Source organism: Drosophila albomicans, chromosome 2R, assembly GCF_009650485.2.
Source record: "Drosophila albomicans strain 15112-1751.03 chromosome 2R, ASM965048v2, whole genome shotgun sequence".
NCBI classification, from domain to species: domain Eukaryota; kingdom Metazoa; phylum Arthropoda; class Insecta; order Diptera; family Drosophilidae; genus Drosophila; species Drosophila albomicans.
The window spans coordinates 33,310,099-33,330,723 of record NC_047631.2 but is presented as its reverse complement, the minus strand read 5'-3'; the positions used below and the strand labels follow the sequence as shown (position 1 = coordinate 33,330,723).

The following is a 20,625-nucleotide window of genomic DNA, read 5'->3' as shown; positions in this document are numbered from 1 at the left end:
TTAGATTAACTTTATATATCGCAAAGTTCAGTAACAACGAACACAGATTCATTTGTGAATTGTGATTATAAAATATTGGACATCGAAAACATAGAGATTTTCAAAAGATACAAATATATATGTATTTATATAATAATATTAAATATATGTAATAAAATATTTAAACTATTTATTTAAGATTCTTCTTCTTCTGCCTTTTCCTTATCATTTTGGTAGATACGTTTTGTAATACTTGCTCGATTAAGACGACGTTCGACAATTAAGTAAAAATCAATTAAGTACCAACATTTATTAAAGCTTTCCATGGTTCTCCGTATAATTAGTTTAGCCTACAATATTTTGTTTCATTTTATATTCAAGGTAAATGCGCTCCCCTCGCCCTTCTCCATCTATCCTCCTCTATCCCTTCAGTAGGTAGTTTAAACGCCAGCGTACTCTCTTCTTTTTTTTGGTAATTAAGTACTTAAATTTGTTTGTTTGCTAACATTTGCAACATTAAATGTTGTGTCTCTTAAATAGTTCTCCGAGCAACCCTCTTGAAATATCGAATAAATGGTGCTGGATTTCCAATATCTTTATAAACATTATCAACGCTCTTATCTATCTGCCTTCTGCTTTCTGTTGCCTCCTTCTCCTCATCATTCTCTCGAGTTGTACCTTCGATTTTTGTGCGTATTTAATTTGAATCCTAGAGTATAGGTATATTTGTTGTATTCATATAAAAACTGGAACAATGCGCGATGATTTTCTAGGTAAAAATTTCTAGAATTTCCTCTATGTATATGTATATGTTTGTTTGTATGTATGCGTTGGCTACAATTGTTGCTTCTTTGTTTGTTTGTTGCTATTCATTTTTTGCGCTTAGTTTTGCCAAAACATTCGAATATATTCGAGATATGCGAGCACTGAGATAGGTAATTAAATAAGTACGAGTAACATTTGGTTTTTGAGAGAGGTAAGAATTCCAGATGTTTGTTAATTGTACTCGCAATCGCAAACAATTCAAATGTTTTGATCAATACTCGGTTAACAATGCTAATAATTATTTGGTTTTTCATTTTGGAAATTCTTATTTATGGTAGTAATAAAAAGTGCTAGTCCGCGCGTTTCGGACCATCAAAACCTTTGCGGTTAAATATTTGTCGAGTTGCAGAGAAAATATTAAATACAAAAATGTATGTCAACATACGTATACTCTTTCTTTATCTAACATCATCATCATTCATACGACCTGTTGTCGCCCTTCGATCTCTAACCATTATCATATGCTTTATCACAAACAATTATAAAGTTCAAACTTGAGTAATAAGTTATATGCGTTTTGCATTTTGCATTTTTCAGTTGCGTATAAAAGTTTAATAATACTAGTTTAATTGTTAATTGTATTTTTCTTTTTTTTTTGTGTTTGCACATTTTATCAAAAAATGCTTTGCCAAATTTAAGTTAATTTTTGTGTTTTCCAAATTACAAAGATTTGTCGAGCCAAATTAATGGGCCCAAATCTGGTTAAATAGTTTCCAGATTATCCAAAAAGTACAATATGTAGTCCTTGGGCTGCTGGAACACCTTCCGAGTTTTTTTGTTGTCGGTGTTCCATTTAAAAAAACCAATCAAAAGGTCTTAAGGCGACCATATCTCAAATCTAGACAAAATCTAGTTCCAATCCCGGCTCAATGTCGACTGCAACCGCATTGTCTGCAGCGAATTGAACGCCATCCGGCGACTCCGACTCCTTTTGAGTCGTTTTATCCTTGGACTTGTCCTTGAACGCAGCAAAGCTCAGTTTCTTGAGCGCCTTGCTGCTGCGTCCCGAGGACTGTCCCAACTGCTCGAATCAGGAATCCACAAGCACATGCCACCGTGCCAGAATCTCGCCCTTGGGCAACTCACAAACATCTGTCCAATGCGCACACTCCTCCGGTCCCGACGAGTTCAATCCCAAGCTAAACCAGCCAACCATCTCGTTCTTCTTCATGTGCCGCTTCGCATACACGGAGATCATGAGCGTCACGTCGTTGAGCTGGAACAGCGCCACTTGGAACGCAAACGTCTCCTTGAACAGCGGATTGGGACCCCGGCGAATGGACGTTTTGGCTCGTGATATCTCCTGCCCAATGCTGCTGACCATGCACAGTTTCACATACGTGTCGGGCGCCTTGTTCAGCGTCAGACTGCGGAACTGGCTGCCCTTGATAATCTCCACGCTCAAGCGACCCGTGACTCCATTGTAGCTCAGTCCCAGGAGCAGCTCCGAGACGCCGCCGTGTTGCATGGAGGACGTCGAGCCAGCACTGTCCGATCTGGCCAAGCTAAGCAGGTCACTCGTCGATCCCAGCAGCGATGATGTATTGCGCGGCTCCAAAGGCAGCCACAGATTAGTCTCAAGCTCCAGGTCGACGGTGGCAAAACTCACATACGCCTCGCCTATGAGGCGTTCCTTGCGCAGTCGCTCGCAGCCATAGAGACGCACTCGCAGGCCCATGTTGTTGACATCCTCGGGATTGACACGATGCAGCAGAAAGCTCTCCATGTACTGTGGATTCTCGCCACTCCTTATCTTGGTCTTGTGCTTCTGCTTCTTGTTCGGCAGCATCAGCATGCGCACCTGCAATTAAGCCATTTAATTAAGTCACTTCTGTTTGATGGAATAGCAGTGGTGACTCACCTGGGTGTGCGTCTGCTGGCCATTGCCCAGAGGTGGCAGACAGCGCGCCTGCATCACATGCACCGTCATCTTGCGCATGGGCGCATCGTACAACAAGGACATCTCCAGCTCGATGGGGCCACGCGGCGGTGCAATCTTCGAGTCGGTTGTCTCTATAATGTCATCCGACTTGATGGACCGCAAGTCACTCGTGTCGAAAAGAGGTTCCTAAAGGGATAGACAAGTGTCAATATTAAATGGGTAACAAAGCGAGAAAGCGACCGTCGAGTGTGCTCGACCTTCAGGTACTAGCTACTCTATTTAGGAGTATGAACATCTGAGGACTTATTCAGAATGTTACTAGAAGGTAATATAAATATCTTAGGACTTATTCAGAATGTTACTAGAAGGTAATATAAACATCTTAGGACTTATTCAGAATATTATTGTTAAAGCGGACAGTTGATTATCAATATTTGTATAATCCTGATGATGGAAGAGTATGATTACTTCTATGCCACACTCATTGGCAGTGTCTTTGATCTCCCTTCTATCTTTCTGAGTATCAGGTACACATTTACAGGAATCATTTAGACTATTACTATAATACCACAGTTTGGGGTGCGATCAGCCAATTTGACATAGTTAATAAGATATAAGTGTTACATGGAGATACGTATGATAAGCAGTAAAAGCTAATCAGGAATATAGCTGAAAACTTTATGGGACAATTCCCCTGTCATTTGAAATAACTTGTAAACTACTTCTCTATCAGGTACATATAATGGATATGTCAATTCGTCATGTGCTTACATCATCGTTGTTGTTGTTGTTATTATTATTATTTGTAGTGCTGTTGTTGTTGTTGTTGTTGTTATTGGTACTACTAAACGTTGTAATTGGCACCACGACCACGCTATCCCTATCCTTGTCGACCTTTTGGGGCAGCACGTCGACCTTATGCTGTTGGTAACGCTGGGACTGTGAATGCGGTTTGCTGTACGAGCTCCTTGATGAAGGAATAGCTGTAATTGTAGTTGAAAGGCATGAATATGAATCAACTCGAATCGAATGGACAACTCAATCAATTATTCATACCTCGAGTCTCCCTTTCCCCAGTCAGAATGCCCGTGTGACTGTCGACAGACGCCTCAATGGAATCGTTGGAGCTGCACTCGCTGTGCGACGATGGTATGCCGACCTTGCCCCTTTCGGCAATTGCCAAGGGGTCACGTGTCACCGTGACGACCCTTTGCAGGTCCGCCTGATGATGATAATTGAAGGAGTGACCCGTCAACGGGTTCATTTGATCGATGCCCATGCCGTAGCCCACAAACTTGCCATTGGGCAGCAGATTGTTGTTCTGCTGATGCCAGCGCAGGCGACGCAGCATATCTTCCTCGGAATCGGAGCTGGTGTTCTCATAGCGTCGCTTTCGTGCTGTGCGCAATAGTCGTATACTTAATATTTTCACAGTGTGAAGAATATTCATATTACTTACTGATCTTTTGCACGCATTTGGCTGCCAAGTGGCGTTCGTCACAGCAATTGATGCCATGGCGATGATGAAAACAACATCTGCGACTGATGTACAGAAAAAGCAGCAGGAGCAGCACAAGCACGCCAAAAAAGACACCCAAGAGAGTTGTAACCTCAACTGTGCCTGCAATTAACAAAACAATAGGCACATGTGTTCCCTTTTTTATTATGTTGTAAGCAAATAAGGAAGACCTTTAATACAAATGTAAATAATACGTATGAAAGTTACAATCGAGTGTGCTCGACTGCCAGACACTCGGTACTTCGAAGTGGTGCAGCTGCAAAATCTTTTAATTTGAAGTTGACCGTTAAGAACTTCTTTTATATTAAAACATTTCCCAAGAGTAGCTGGATTTATGTGTAATAAGAGAGTTGTAGCCTTAGATCTGAACTATACATTACCTAATTGTTATAACGATATATGTAGATATATGAATTTAATGAAATGGGAAACTACATAAAAATGTAGTATTTTATTATACCCAAACCTCTGATAGTTTCGCGGTCCTTACAGGGTTTTCCCCAATTCGAGCAGTAAATATTGGATTAGTCATATAACTACCTAGGCTAATATATATTACTTAAAATATAATTTGACTAAGCAATTTGTGTAATATCGCCTGTCAAAAAGAAGTAATTTCCTTCTGTTTACTTAATTTACACTTAGAACAGTTGCTACCACTTGACGATGACTGTTTCTGCTTTACACTCATTTATCATTCTCTTCCTCCCCATATCATTAGCGGGTATAAACACCCAACATATGCACAATCACACACACACACTCAACGTTTGAAGCGAACTGCGCACTTGAGACCTACCCCACCACACCACTTCTTCGGCCCAGGTAAACAACAAATTAAGTGAGACTCTGTGACTGTGACATTGGACATTGAGGATATCATTTAATGAAAGAACGAACGTACCTAACGAAGCAGTGCTATCCACACCAGATGTGACAATCATGTTGGTTCATGCGTGACTTTGTGGGTTTTTCCCAATTTCCTTCAGTTGTGGCCACAATCCTTGCTAATGCTGTTTATGTAAAAATCGTCGTATTCGATATTTATTGAACTAGAGTGGAAAAGCTCTCATGAGAGATGACAGCTCTGAGCACTGAGCACTCTGAGCGTTGTACCACGGCTTAAATCAATCGATTTTTCGCAGCACAATGAATATTTTGTTGACCGAGCACTGCAATATTTTTATGATGGATTGCAACTAAATACGAATTGCTTAAAGATAACCAATTATTTATTTTAGTAACTGTCACTTGCACTTATTTGTTTTTTTTAATACCATTGCAAATTCACAAATAATTTATAGTTTCACTTTTATCTGCAACCGACGCGTCCGTCACTCTATAAACATTTTCCAGCAACTCTCGAGATGGTGCGGCACGTTCTATAGTTGATTTTAAAATAAAATTACACTAGCTAATCGAGCAATTTGTTGTACTGTATTTCACTTGAACGGTAGCAAATATAATATTCTGAAAGGATACAAAAGCTTTCCCCCACATCTTATGTGTGTGTATTCGCAGTGAGTGTTCGTGAAAAGCTCGACTTTTGACAGTTGCAGTGTCAAAACAACTGTTGCTTTATCGCTGCAATCTATATTTAAATTCAAGTTAAACTCTCGATTATTAATAAATCTCTTGAGTTTGTTAAATTTGCATTTTTATTGCAGCTTCGTTGCACAAAAACCGTTATGAATCCAACGCGAATTTAGTTCGTTTTATTTATCGCTGTACGCGTGACTCGCCTTATCGATGATTGTAATTATCGCTATATCGATAGGTGTGAAACGCTGCAGCACAAATCGCGGTGGCGTGGGGAGAACAATTCTGTTTGCCCAATTTTACGGACGATTTTTTTTAAATAAAACATGCAAAAATGGCAAAGAATAAATCGACGGTGTACCTAGGCTACGAGGATGAGGAAATTACAGCTAAACAGGCTGCATTCCTTAATAGCTGCACAAATAAAATAGGTGGAACTCCTGTAAGTACAAGTGCAAGTGCGAGTGATGAGCAGAGTTGTGATTTTTGTGTGGCAGTGATAGTAATTTATTGATATACATATAACGATTGGTTATTGGTGATTTCTATATTTCAATAATCACTTTACTTTTCATTGATATGCATTAATATTAGTCTCTCTCTCAAATTGTTCTAATAATATACATGCATATCCTTGTGAAGTGTCACATGTATGCAAATATCGCTCACAACTGCACACACACACACGCATGCACACGGGCGTTTTTGCAGGCCTGTGTATGTGTGTGTGTGTGGGAAGACACAAGAGACACACATAATTAAAATTGATTTTTTACCAATAGAATTGGCCGCGACATGAAGTCACAGTGCCCGCCTGTCCCCTCTGCGGCATGGTGCGTCCCTTGATCGTCCAGATGTATGCACCCCTGGACCGTTCGCAGTTCCATCGCAATCTCTATGTGTTTGCCTGCTTGAGTCCAGCCTGCTCGCCCAACCAGAAGAGCTGGGTCTGTGTGCGCACCCAGCATCTGGACAATCAGTTCGATGTCATCACTGAGCAGCAGTCGCCCAAGTTGCCTAATAAGCAAACCAAGAAGAAGAACAAGTCATGTGCTCCCCAGAAGATTAATTGGTGCAGTGGCGCCGATGATTGGGGTAGTTGGGGAGAGCCAGAGATCGCCATGGACGAGGCCATGGATCTGACGGCGGACGATGAGCAGAACGAACGAAATGGCAACCTGCGGCCCAATGTGCTGCAGTACGTCAATACGGAGGAGGATTGCGATGGCGATGCGGCGGGCAAAGTGGCCGAGGAGGATGACGATGATGAAAGTACCTCTGTGGAGAATGATTTGGCCTGTGGCTTCGGTCAAATCGATATGAATTCGCCCGAGAATTCGGTCGAAGATCCAAATGCCAATTGTGCAGCTGCTGTTGTGGCCACAGCAAGTGCAGATGGAGCTGGTGCTGGAGCGGGAGCCACAGCAACTATTTGCGCTGAGATCGAGGGATCCGAGACGGATGTGGTGCTAGTCGATACACCAAAGAAGCCGGAACGCGATCTAATTGCACTACTCAAGCATACCTCATTGCCGGCGACTCTGGGACCGCTCTCCCAGATCAAGGACCTCACACTTAAGTCAATTTACATAGCCGTGGATGTGGAGCCAAGTGGCAAGCAGGAGGAGTACGAGAACTATGGAGGCCTGCTGTCCATGGATCACATACGCGATCTATATCAGGAGTACAAGCTGCAGGATGAGAATCCAGCGCGTTCGCCTGTGGCTGCCGCATCGGGTGCTGCTGCGGGCGGCGGCGATGCTAGCGACGAGCAGGAGGCGTATGAGAAGGCGTTGCCCGCCCATGGTGATGTTGTGTTCCACAACTTTATTACAACCATACAGCAGAATCCAGGACAACTACTAAGGTGAGTAGTCGATTTATTTGTATAAGGAAAGAAAGTTGATTGATGACATTCTTTAGATACTCTCGAGATGCGAATCCGCTGCTGGTGGCGCCACTCGCTGAGCCGCTGCCCAAGTGCCAGAACTGCAAGGGCGAAACCATCTGCGAGGTGCAGTTGCTGCCCACGTTGATACCCAAGCTGCGTTTTCAACAGAACTCCTGCAATGCGCCCATCGAGTACGGCAATGTCCTGGTTTTCACTTGCCTCAAGAGCTGCTGGGATACGCCCGATCAGATGCGCTACGAGCACGTTGTTGTCCAGTCCGAAACATAAGATAAATGTATAGTATGTATACTATATAACATAGAATATTTGAAAACGCAAATTTGCATTCACTTAGAAAATGAAAAGCTAAGCTTTCTCACTTGTCCTAGGATGATTTTATGGCTCTAGTTATTAAGAACGTTGTACGCTTTTAGACAGCAAATGCGCCGATTAATCGATACTGCATAGTTGCTAAAGACTCGTTATTTCCAATTCACAAAACTTAACAAAAAAAAAACACTTAATTAGAGAAACGCTATGCAATTCGTTTTATTTACAAGGTTTTGGGTACTAAGCCAACGGAGCATCCGCATCCAGATGGTAGCTCTTCACTGGCGAGAACCAAAGTGGCGGATACTTGGCAGCAGTCAAATCAAACTCCGAGCTGCTCTCGATCTTATTGCGACGCTGCACCAACGTGTACTTCGTCCACGCCAGCTGTCCAAACTGTCGCTTCGAGTTGTTCAAAATGCGCAACTCAATCACATACTGTGTATTGTTAGCCTCCTCATCACCGGGCATTATGCTGCCTCGACGATGTCGCTGTGCGAATGCTGGTCTCGACTGCGACTTCTGTAGGATTAAGGTCACAATGTTGCCGAACAGTCGATAGCGACCACGCAGCACATCTGGACGACTAGTGTACAGCTGCTTCAGCTTGTTGACTCCCTGAGCTGGTTCATCGGCACTCGTCATCATTAGCACCTTGCCATCGGGTAGAAAGCGAATGTAGCGATAGTATTCAACCAGCTGCAGCGGGCGATAGAACTGATCCTGGAAGCTGTTCTCACCCATGCGCAGGTAGGTTGTCTTGCTGATGTAGCAGCCGCTGAACAACACTCTCTCCCGCCTTATGAACATATCACGCCAACTGCCGTAGCTCAAGCCATCCTCTAGACCCTCCAAAGTGCCCACATTATGGCCCCAAACCCTGAAAAAGCAAATTGAAATCATTTCCTTAACATGTACTTTCAGCTACTCACTTGCTGCATGCCAATCGCCAGAGCTCCTCGTCACGTCCATAGATGTAGCAGCCCTTGCAGACAGCTGCGAACTGCTCCAGCGAATGCATGTCCAGCTGGGAGGATACCACCCAACGCAGGATGTTCATCATGATCTCGGGCGGAAGATCAGAGATGTGCATGTTGTGACTAGTTGAAATGACACTTGTATCACGACTATTTAGCAACATTTTGCCACCATAGATGTCCACGCAAGCCACGTCGCGCTGGAACTTGTCATATAGACCATCGATTAGATCGACGTCAATATCTTCCTTGGCATCCGTGTGATTCAAATCAAGTTGCTTGCCAAAATCGTTGGGTAGGTTGTGATACTTTTTGTTAGCATCGTAATTTAGCTTCTGCTGCTCATAAAATCGAAATTCGATATCAGGTACAATTTGTGTAGCTTTGCGGTAATAAGCAAGAGCATCGTACACTTTGCCCCTCTGCTCCAAGTCCACGGCAGTGCGGTACAAGCTTTCAGCCCGCGCTTGTGCCTCAATGTCATTTAGTCCCAGCGGCGACTGCTGCTGCTCATCCACTTCATTAGGCTGCTCACGAGCTGGTTCATTTTGCACTTGCAGCTCACGTTGCCAGTTCACGCGGAACTCGTCGAGCGCACTGTTTTGGTAATCAGCTGAAGAGCCCGTGTCGCCCATGTTGTGATTGCTACGAGGAAAGGCTACAAAGTATTTGTGTTTTGTCACTGTAAGCGTATGTAATTGGATTTTTATCTTAGCTGACGCAATTTCTAACCTGCAAGTGGGGGAATTAGTTGTCTAGTAAGTGGCTCGCTCTGTTAGATCTAGATCTAGATCCATGGAATATTGAAGGGCTTCTGCTCCAGCTGCTGCCGCTGACACTATAATAAATGGACGTGCGTATTGTTGTTGATCACGGCCGCACGCTTCGCTACCCATTGACTTGTCAATTACTTTGCGTTGCATGTGCAATTAAAACTCGCTGTTTATTTACTTCGCTGTTTATTTACAGTTTTGTTTCTTCAAAGAACGAGCTTTCCAAAGCTATTGCCGTGTGACCGACCACAAGGAAAGTTTCTAATAAATTACGTTTTAATACCATAACACAAATACAGTGCTGCCATGCTGCTAATAATTATTCTAGTATATTTGGTATAATTGTCGGCCTTTTGAAAACAGCTGCGATCACACTGCGAATTGCATTCACCGGTTGTTTACATGTGTGTTTTGGTTTTCGCTAAATTAAAACAAATTTTAATTGATAAATGATAATTGATATCAGTTAAATTTGTTTAAATCATGTCTGCCGACTACGCGGACTTGTGCTCGGCCATACTGGAACAATGTTTCGGCAAGGTGGTGCAGTCTGTGGCCGATTGCCTCTTCTCGGCGACCACGCGCACGTTGTCTCAAATAGTGAGCAGCACCAATTTCTCGAGAAAGGAAGTGGGACTCGCCCTGTCTGTGCTGATTAAGTTCCGGCTGGTTAATTTTGAACCCTCCAAAAGCAATGCCTACCTTCCTGAGTACTCCCTAAGGCGGGAAGACGTCATCTGCTTGCTTCGCTATTCCCGGTGAGAGTGACATGTGGCATTTAGTTAATTAGGAAGTAATCTTTATAAAATTAATTTCAGCTACATACATTTGGTGCAGTCGAAGTATGGGAATGTTGGAGCATCAATTGCAGAGGAATTGCTCAATTCTGGTTCAGACACAGCAACAAGTATTCTGTTAAAATGTTTGTCCAATGGTGAAAACAAATCCGAAACTGCGGAGAGCTATAAGAATATACTTCTTAAAATGATTGCGGATCATTATATCATTAAGTCACCCGAGCTGATCACGAGTGAGGAGGGAGATGATTTGGTACCAAGATTCCTCACCAACGAGTGCGATTTCTTTGTGCCTCCCATCATTGATTTGCAGCTGCTGGCCAAGATTCAAAAAGGCGAGTCCACGTTGTCAAATGCTCAAGACAGTGCGATGGTGTGGCACTTGAACTATGATAGATTCCACCAGGAGTTCAGGGATGACATTATGAAGATTGCCATTGAGAGAAAACTGGGTGAAAATGCCGCCGAATGTTTTCGATTTATTCTGAATATTATGTACAATACCACAGATCCTTGGCAGAGGGTGAGTTCTTCAATAGTTCTTATTTTTTATAGTTTAAATATGATTCTTTTATAGAGGGTATCCAATCAAGTCACTTACGTGGAGATCAAACAGACAATTGAGAGGAAATCAAATAATCTGGACCTATTGAAGCATCTGGATCAATACATCGCTTTGATCACGGATGATTCCCTTGGTTTTCTGCGCAAAGTTGGCGACATGGGTGGTGGACAATATGTGGTCGATATGGAGAGCTCATTTGAGTCCTTGGCTTTTGCTTGCGTCGAGTCTGTGATCACTGAACGCTTTGGTTCGAAGGCAGCACGCATCTTTCGAGTGATACGTTTCAAGAAGTTCATCGAGCAGGAGGATTTGCAAAAGGAGGCTATGATACCGGCAAAGGAGGCCAAATCTCTTGCCTACAATCTGTTCCAGGAGCAATTTATACATGTGAAGGTTATAAAGAAGGCTGGCGGAGGAGGCAGTGGACCAGCCAAGGCATTCTATCTCTTCCAGATAAAGACGAAAGACGTAAGAATGAAATATCATAGAAATTGAAACTATTAATTAATTCATTTCTATTGCAGACTGTAAGAATGCTGCTGGATGTTTGCTACAAAGCACTTTACAATATTATAAGACGCTCGAATTTTGAGAAAAGTGAACACAAGGGATTAATTGAGAAATCACAGCGACTTGACAGCATTGTGGAAACTATGAAAGAACGCGGCGAATCAGAGGACTATATTGCAGAGGTAGTTATTGTTATTCGCAAAATAAATGAAATTTTTCAAATATATTCTTTTGCAGATTGTGGAAACATTTACGCCGCCCGAGTGTGAAATACTCAATAAAGTAAAGCATCGCATTAAAACCTTATCGAAAGCTGAGCTTACGCTGGACGACACGATATTCCTATTACAAATGTATCAACATCATTGCACAACTTTGCCAACGGGCATTCAGAAATTTAAATAAACGTTACGTATTTTGAATTGGTTGTGAACTCGGCTTTTTAGGCTGCGCCACATTTAGTACTTATTTAGTACATAAAGGCAATTGTCTAAAATCCCTGTATTAAAAGTACTTACGATATTGCATGGGATTTAGCTCAGTGGCAAATGTTTAGCGTAGCATTTAGCTTTTAAATGCATGCTGCTCACTCACATCAATCAGCTTATTATGCAGTGCACTGTTTCAAGTTTCAGCAGTCTGGCAATGTGTCAACAAATTCTAAGATGTGGCAACATTATATTTGAATTTGAATTCAAATAATGAAATTAACATTGAAAAGCATTTATTAAGAACAGTATTGCTCGTGATATGTTTTTATATAAAAAGTTAAAAATATAAATGTATGTTCTCAATGATCAGGTTATAAGGTTTGCTGGATAATAAAGAGTCAACCCATCTCGCAATATATCATCAGCTTGTTAACCGACATTTTTGATTTACACATTTTTCACATATGACATCTGACCCCGCTGGCATAATCGGCTCGCTTTTTGATATGGGTTGCGGCAGCAGTCGAGAGCACAACACGACGGTAGGCCCAACTCGCAACTTAACGGGAAAAGTGCTGACTGAAAGGGAAGAACGGCGGCAATAAAAGCGTAAATTAATTAACAATATCGCATTTCCATATGTGCTGCGTTGTGTTGAGTTGTTGTGTTGTGAGCCTTGTACGACAAGGCAAAGCAGAAGCCAAGACTGTTGGCCACGCGTCTGTGTTACGCCCCTTGCCGTCGCGGCCCGCCCCTTTTATGACGCCCACACGCACACCCCATGTTTATTTGCATAAGTAGCTCAGCATTTTTGGGGCGCGCACACAAGAAAAGGAAGGTAAAAGGAAGGGAGGGGGAAACACACATTTCTACATGTGTGTGTACAAATTAGGGGCAACGTGGTAGAAAAAAAGGGAATTTCTTTTGCGGGCAGACAGCTAGACAGATGGACGGACGGACGGAGTCGAGGCTGGCACTCAACTGGTTGAATGATGTCCTTCATAATGACGGAGCAAGCAACAGAACCTTAAATAAACACGGCAAATGGACAAAGCCTACCGTTTCCGTTTCCCCCTCTTCCCCCTAGCCACCCTACTCCACACACACTTCTCAAGCCTCGAGCGAGGAATCTCAGCCGTATCCGTATCCATAAACAGGACCACAGAACAGAACAAACATATAAATGTTTCGCTGTAAGCGGAAATATTTGTTTTTTCCTCAGACAGACAGTTTTATCATGCGTCGTAAGTCAAATCATATGTCATCTTCAACGTATGTATTTCTAGAGAGTAAATTTGTGCAATGCGTATACGACAGGTGGACAGACAAGCCGAGAGAGAGAGAGACAGATTGATGCTGGGATTATTAAGAACCTTGACAGTGGATATTGCGGTTGGGTTTATGTTAATCTCAAGCGTGGGTCGAAGGCCAGCGAAGTTTGACAAATTGCCAAACTGCAAAGAAGCGTGTGATTTATGTGTATGCTCGGAAGGGAGGGAGAAGGGGAAGGGGGAGACGGATATATGAGAGCATTAAATTGGGGTTTGGCTTGAACCTTTTGGCGATAAGGTTGCGGCAATTAGGCGCCTGACATTTTAGCACGTACAAACGTGTTGCAACCTAATTAAAATTAAAATTGAAATTAACAACAAAAGGAAAGTCCTTGACACGAGCTCAGCGGCTCAGCGAGTAGCGTGCAACGTCTCGTCTCGTCTCGTGCAACACACAAAGTCGAAATTGGTGGCAGCCTAAAGCCAAAATGCCACTCGAAACCATTCAGGCAACGAGAGCTCACACTACAAAATGCGATGTGGGGTCGAGATGCTGCATGCTAAATGGTGGTTGCGACCTCTTGTTGCCCCTTACCTCTTGTTGCATTCTGCGGGCCGACAGTTGAAGGGAAGTTCCTCAGTCTCAGTTTCTGTTTCAGTCGCAGCCGCAGCCTGAGAAATGAGCCTGCATTTCACAGCATTACATTCGACATGGTCATGGAGTTTAGAGCAAGTCATAGCGTCATCTCTCTGAGTGTGGAGTGCGGAGGGAGGAGTGAGGAGTCCTAGAGTGTGGACTGAGTGGAGAGACCTTGAGTACTCGCCTGTCTAGAGCTTATCTACATGCTCCATATCGATATACCTTTCAATCTATCATCTGCAAATTGGTTTCTTGGGTTAACCTCCCCTTCCCCTCCCGCATCTCTGATCTCCCCCTCCCCTCTGAGCATCCCTCATTTCCCTCTCCACACACATTGTACTCACATTGTAGTTAGATGGTTGCCCACTCCCACGATTACAATCAATATAAATCACATTTACCCAAAGCGAAAATGTTTTCTACTTCAGTGGAGAAGCCAAAAATTCATACGCAACAGGGGAATTCGCCTCGCTCCCTCCCTCTCTCTCTCTCTCCTCTCTCTATCGTATACCCTGTAACCCCGAGGCAGTCCCAAATGGGTTGCAGAGGCAATTCATTGTGAAACTAAGCGAACTAAGGGTTTAACTTGTAAACAGCTGCTTTACAGGGTATTTAAACGTTAAGCAGTCGCTATCAATATTCACATAGGTTCTTTTGAACACTTCTGGCGGCAAAATGGTTGATTTATGGCTGTTACAGGGTATGTGTTAGTCGCACATATTTCATACTTGCTTTTCTTAAGCTAATTACAATTTATTAAAGCATTTAGAATGCATACTTTACATTAAATGCTGTTGTTTACTATTTACAGGGTATTTGCTAGTCGTGCAATACTACTAACTAACTTTGCTTAATATAACTTTTTATAGATGGCAATAAATACATGTTTAGTTAGTCGTTAAAGCAATTTCTTTGTGTTTACAGGGTATTTATGAATCGCGCATTGCGTTGGAGTTGCTTGCCAGAACCTATAATTGTAGATAGACGCGACGAGGCTCCAATTCCCTCTCTCTCTCTCTCTCTCTGTCTCTCCCTCTTGGCCATTCTGTTGGCCGTGTTGGCGGCTGCACAGCAGCTGCTTTTGGCCTTGGCAGCGAGGCACGTCTATTTTTTTCCATTTGGGGGGAGTTGAAACATGGATGAGACTGAGTATGGGGTTGGGCAAGGGAACGGAAGATGGGAAGTGGGTGGGGGGGGGGAGGTGGGGAGATGGGAAATGGAGCTGGCAAATATGCAACAAATTCTTATTCAAAACACGCACGCAAATTTCTCCAATTCGCATGCATAGGAAACTCGTTGGCGAACTGTGAACTGAGGTGGGTGAAAAGTATTAGTAAAGGAGAGGAGAGAGAGGAGAGAGGGGGAGAAGGGAACCAACTGAAACTGAAACCGTAGCTAAGTGTAATAGAATGAGGATCGGAAAGTGTACAACAAAGGATGGCATAATAATAAAAAATTTAAGATGTGTAAAAAACATAAAAAGAAAATTCATTTGCGCCAAATTTGTGGATTTCACCTTAATCTTTGTATGCGGCGACCCACTTTCCGTTCCCTTCCCTTCCCTTCCCTCTCTGGTCCCTCACTCGATAACAATGTATGCGAAAATCGATGCCCCTCGCTTCCCTCCCTTTTCCCACTAGGCAAGGGTTTAACCAAAAGTCGTTGGCTTTTTATAGGTTTGCGGTGAAAGCGCCACGTTTAAAACTCTTATTTGTAAAAGCCGAAAGCCTATGCGTGTGAGTATGTGTGTGTGAGTGTATGGGTGAGTGGGTGAGTGGGTGGTGGGAGGTGGTTGGGTTGTGGCATAGTCAGAGCTATTTAAGTTTAAGCTTCGGTCTCACGTACAGTCGACAACACAACTGAGAAGAGATCTATTAAATCATGTATGGCCCGTAATAAGGAAGCCACACGAAATGAATCTCTCTCGGTATTCGTTGACGTCGTCGTATTCATATTCAAGATATTCACACTAGAAAGTCTGAGCAAATTAATGGTCGTTGGGCAGTTGTTGCCTCGGACTCGGACTTATTTACTTGGCAATTGAATTAATTGAAATTCTTCGCTCAACTAAGTAAAATATATGCCCAGATCACTCATAAGTTTAGTACACTCTGAATACACATGTATTCATTCGTATTCACATGTAAATGTAAGCCAGTTATTCTATACTTATACCCTGTAGTCGATTGTCCCATTGTCCACTCATTGGGGGTCCCAGCAGACGCATCTAATAATAGCGCTCTAATTGCTTTAAATACGCTCAATTCGATTTCAATGCACTTCGAACAATAGTTAAAGGTATTCTAATGAGAGACTTGAAGATACCCTGTAGAGTTGAAAGGAATTTGAGGTAACTCTTTTTAATTCTATGGGCAGAGATGTGTGTATTTAAAGGTATTCTACACTAAAGATATGCCAGTACTTTAATATTATTACTTAACTATGTTTTATACAAATAAATAAATAAGGAAAATTCTGTAGTTTTGTAGTCCTAAAATATCTTAGCTACATCAAGAAAATAGTTCCAAGAGTGAACGTAATCTTTATATAAATTTCTACAATGATTTTAAGTATAAATTTACCGATTATGTATAGAATATGATAGTATAAAATATAAGATAGTATATAATATAGTATGTAATGTATAATTCCACATTATGAATTTCATTTGTGATAAATTATTTAATAATTCTACATAGTTAACCAACTTTAAAGTAAAAAATATTAATGAAACTTCAGTATATGATTATCATAGTTTAAGAACTTATTAATAATCTATATCAATTATTGATTTAAATTATTATTCGAATGATGGAAGGTATATAAATGATCATTTAGGATCATTTCAATTATTATTTGGTGTATGAAACTATTGATTATAAAATGAAGAAATATGTAGTTATATATTTATTATAACTACATAAATGATGTATTTATACTTTAAGTGAAGGGAAATTCCTTAAATAAATAGCTTATTCTTCAAGACAACAGAACTAAATATCTTTTAAATAAGTTTCCCAGCTGAAATTATGTGTGTCAAGTAGTTATAAAGAACTTATCCCAGATGCGGGAATTGTGGGAATAGAAGAGCGCGGAAGTGTCCAATTCAAGAATGAGAAATAATTGAAGTAGATTTAATTGAATTTGATTTTATATTATTTTTACGACACTCGAGTCATAGACATTTGTGACCTATTGTGAGTGTGAGTGTGAGTGTTGGCGTGAGTGTATTCATTAAATTCGGGTGTCACCGATTGACCCTCATCGGGGCTCAGTCAAAGGGCATTAGACACGATCCTCCTCCTCCTTCCTCCTTCCTCTCCTTCTTCCTCTCCTCCTCCCTCTCCTTCTCCTCTATCTTCTCCTCCAGCTGATCAAGTCAAAAATAATTGCATAGGGGACAGTTTTTGGGTTCAGCCTAATCTAAGCATAAGAAGACGACGACGACAATCTCAAACTGCGATGATGATTTAAGATTGAAAAAATTGTAACAATCTGCATTGAGATAAAATAATCTCGCACAAGTATGAATGCGAATGTGTGAATAGAGCATAGGGAGGGAGAAGGAAGGCAACTACTAAAGAGAGAGAGAGAGAAGATATGCGGGACATTTGGCCGGGGCTTAGTTAATAATCAACTGCGGGGTCTGCAACTGAGGATTGCGAATGGATCGCATCGGGGCTGGGTCCGAGAATGAGTAAGTGAGTGTGAGTGTGAGTATGAATGTGAGTCGCAGTCTGGGTGAGTGCCAGAGTTCTTAATGTGTGTGTGTGAGTTGTTGCGGAATTGAAGTTGATGTACTACATCATCAGAGAGACATACACACACACACGGACAACACTCATTGTGTGTAGATGAGGGCGGCGTGTCGGACACTCACACACACTCACACACTCACTCGGTAATGAATTGATGGTTATTTTCAAAAATCCAATGACTGTCCGAGCGATCGCTGCACAAATCAGTTGAAGAATCGCACTCGAGCAGCAAAGTTCTCTCGGTTCTCAGTTCTCAGTTCACAGTTCTCAGTGCTCCGACACAGTTCTCGGTCTCTGATCCGCGTCGCGCGTCTATCAAAGATTTCTCAAGACTCAAGAAACAGAATCCGAATCGGACTTGCTTTCGTTCGTCGCTGAAATACTTTAAATCAAATATTGTACTAAATGAGTTTTACATATCAGCTGAGCACATTTTAATAACAAATTCCAATTCTATATAAGAGTATCAAGAGAGATATATAGAGAGAGACAGAAAGAGAGAGAGAGAGAGATGTGAGTCGGAGACGTTGCTCCTACGGCTGCTGGTCAATAGTCTCGCAGTCGTATTCCGAGCGGGGTCTTAACCCCTCGGAAGGCGCGCGATAATCATAATCGGCAAACGTTGTCGTCGACAGCTTGGGAACTGTGTGTGCTCCCCTTCCCCTTCCCCTCCCCTCCCTCTGAGTACTCCTCTGTCTACAGTCCAGTTGCAAATACATTTCTCCCCAAGAAAATTGTGCCAAATTGTGTAAAGTGTGAAAAGCGTAAGGAAATTGCAATAAAAGATAATAAAAGATAATCTCATGGTAAGTATAAACAGAACAGATGCTGATATCCTTGTTATATCATTTTGTTGACCAGCAATCAATTAACATGCTCATAATTGAATTCGAATTCAATTAAATCAAACTTCATTTGAGAAAAGTGTTCTTTAATGGAATTAAAATAATATCAAACGAAATGGGAAATATAATATATTAATAATATTAGCTGGAATTAGAAGATGAATTGCAATTGCAATTGATTTAAATATAAACTCAATTAAGTGAGTCCAACTCAAATGCTTAATTTAATTGAATTTAATCAAGTTGTAATTTGTGATTGAGATACGTATATATATCCATATATCTCTGTGTGTGTGTGTGTGTGAAGTGTGGCTGTGACATGAGTCAATTGACTTTGCCTGAGGACAGGAAATGGATCTTAGTCATAAGTAATGCTATCAATTGGCTAGTTGCAGTTGCAGTTGCCTGCTTACTTATTAATCTATATTTTTATTTATGCGAGTTGCATGCAGCAATTTGTTGCATATTTTTGGAGAAGCACTCAATCAGCATCAACAACAGCAACAGCAACCGCAGTCGGAGCACTAACAACAAAACAAAGTAGCTGACACAATACACAATAAGATTCCTGTCCCTGTGTGTGTATGTGTGTGTGTGTGTGTAGTTTTTATTCGTTTAAATTCAATTGACTTTGAATGCCTCCGCAATGAAGGCAAACAAGCGACACACACAGAGAATTGTTGCTCTCATTGTTGTTGTTGTTTCTGTTGTTGTCTGGCATGAAGCGGCGCAACGGAAAACGAATGAGGGTCAATTAAGCCAATTTAAATTTAATAAACTTATGTATTATGTGCAAGAGGTTACTAGCCATCGCAATATGCCATATATGACTTGCAATGATACACAGAGAAATACACTGAGAGAAAGAGAGAAGAGGGGGAAGAACAGTTTTTTTTGGGGGTGGAAAATGAGACATGAAATATATGTATATTTAAAAACGAACATAAAAAACACTTCAGCTTCACACAGCTGCGCCGCAGAGGTTAAGTATGTCTTAATAACTCACGACTATTTGAATACATTAATAAACTCGTGTATTGCAGATGCGCGATAAAAGAAAGTGGAAGAGAAGACTTCTCTTGGGGATGTCAAGTGACGAGTGGATGCCAAGTGGAGACAGCTGAAAAATTTGTGGATGCCATTTCAAACGTATGTAAAGTTGTTCTAATTTAAGTAGTTCTCAGTTCCTTTGATTCTCTCTTTAAGTTTTATATTTTGTGTTTATATTATCCACTTCAAAACTTACCTTTATTCGCTGGAACATATTACTTTCCTTAGTAAATCGCTTTTGGATGTCAAGTGACGAGTGGATCCCAAGTGGAGACAGCTGTCAAATATGTGGATGCTATCTAAAATTTCCACTTCTGTCAAGTTGTTCTAATTTAAGGAGTATTCATTGTAGTGCTCAGTTCATTTGTTTACAGCTGAACTCTTGACAATGTTCTGTCTTGAAGTTTTATAATTTGTGTTCACATTATCCACTTCAAAACTTACCTTTAATGGCTGGAATGTATTGCTTTCGTAAGTACTAGTGTAACAGGAACTAGGAGTTAAAGGAAAGTGAAACACAGAGAAGACTTCTCTTGTGGATGTCAAGTGAAGAGTGGTTGCCAAGTGGAGACACAGCTGTAAGTTTTGTGGATGCTATCTAAAACGTTTGTGAAGCATACCTTTCTTCGCTGGAACGTATTGCTTTCCTAAGTACTATTGCCGCAGGAGTTTGGATTTAAATGAAAGTGGAACTCAGGGAAGATTTCGCTGTGGATGTCTAGTGACGAGTGGATGCCAAGCTGTCAAATTTGTGGATGCTAATTAAAACGTTTGTAAAATTGTTCTAATTTAAGCAGCATTTATTGTAGTTCTGAGTTCAATTGCTTACAGCTGAACTCTTGATCTTCTTTTCTCTTCAAATTTTATATTTTATGTTCATAATATCCACTTCAAAACTTACCTTTCTTCCATGGAACGTATTGCTTTCCTAAGTACTAGTGCCGCAGGAGTTAGGTTTGTGTCCGCAATGCCTCCTGCTGCCCAAGTGCTTATCAAAGCGATGATTCTAACAACAACATCAACTGAATGAATGAAAGTTTACA

At 41.5% G+C, this 20,625-nt stretch overlaps 4 protein-coding genes across 4 annotated transcripts; 2 read left to right on the top strand and 2 right to left on the bottom strand.

Annotated features, from left to right (window-relative positions):
• Positions 1–500: 500 nt before the first annotated feature.
• Positions 501–5,678, bottom strand: LOC117575235 (synaptotagmin-16). Its single transcript, XM_034259367.2, has 6 exons — positions 5,110–5,678; positions 4,146–4,307; positions 3,743–4,084; positions 3,458–3,669; positions 2,666–2,872; positions 501–2,605 (listed from the first exon to the last, which is right to left on the bottom strand). Exons 1-6 carry the CDS (start codon positions 5,147–5,149, stop codon positions 1,835–1,837), a joined length of 1,734 nt encoding a protein of 577 aa, XP_034115258.1. The 5' UTR covers positions 5,150–5,678; the 3' UTR covers positions 501–1,834.
• A 312-nt stretch (positions 5,679–5,990) lies between these two features.
• On the top strand, positions 5,991–8,154 carry LOC117575239 (programmed cell death protein 2-like). Its single transcript, XM_034259370.2, has 3 exons — positions 5,991–6,186; positions 6,527–7,611; positions 7,668–8,154. The coding sequence occupies exons 1-3, from the start codon at positions 6,079–6,081 to the stop codon at positions 7,921–7,923; spliced, it is 1,449 nt and encodes a 482-aa protein (XP_034115261.1). The 5' UTR covers positions 5,991–6,078; the 3' UTR covers positions 7,924–8,154.
• A 5-nt stretch (positions 8,155–8,159) lies between these two features.
• LOC117575240 (F-box only protein 9) lies at positions 8,160–9,976 on the bottom strand. Its single transcript, XM_034259372.2, has 3 exons — positions 9,675–9,976; positions 8,898–9,600; positions 8,160–8,845 (listed from the first exon to the last, which is right to left on the bottom strand). Exons 2-3 carry the CDS (start codon positions 9,575–9,577, stop codon positions 8,206–8,208), a joined length of 1,320 nt encoding a protein of 439 aa, XP_034115263.1. The 5' UTR covers positions 9,578–9,600; positions 9,675–9,976; the 3' UTR covers positions 8,160–8,205.
• Positions 9,977–10,042: 66 nt separating this feature from the next.
• LOC117575238 (DNA-directed RNA polymerase III subunit RPC3) lies at positions 10,043–12,009 on the top strand. The gene is made up of 5 exons (XM_034259369.2): positions 10,043–10,473; positions 10,534–11,035; positions 11,090–11,545; positions 11,602–11,769; positions 11,825–12,009. The coding sequence occupies exons 1-5, from the start codon at positions 10,199–10,201 to the stop codon at positions 11,990–11,992; spliced, it is 1,569 nt and encodes a 522-aa protein (XP_034115260.1). The 5' UTR covers positions 10,043–10,198; the 3' UTR covers positions 11,993–12,009.
• The last annotated feature ends 8,616 nt before the right edge of the window (positions 12,010–20,625 follow it).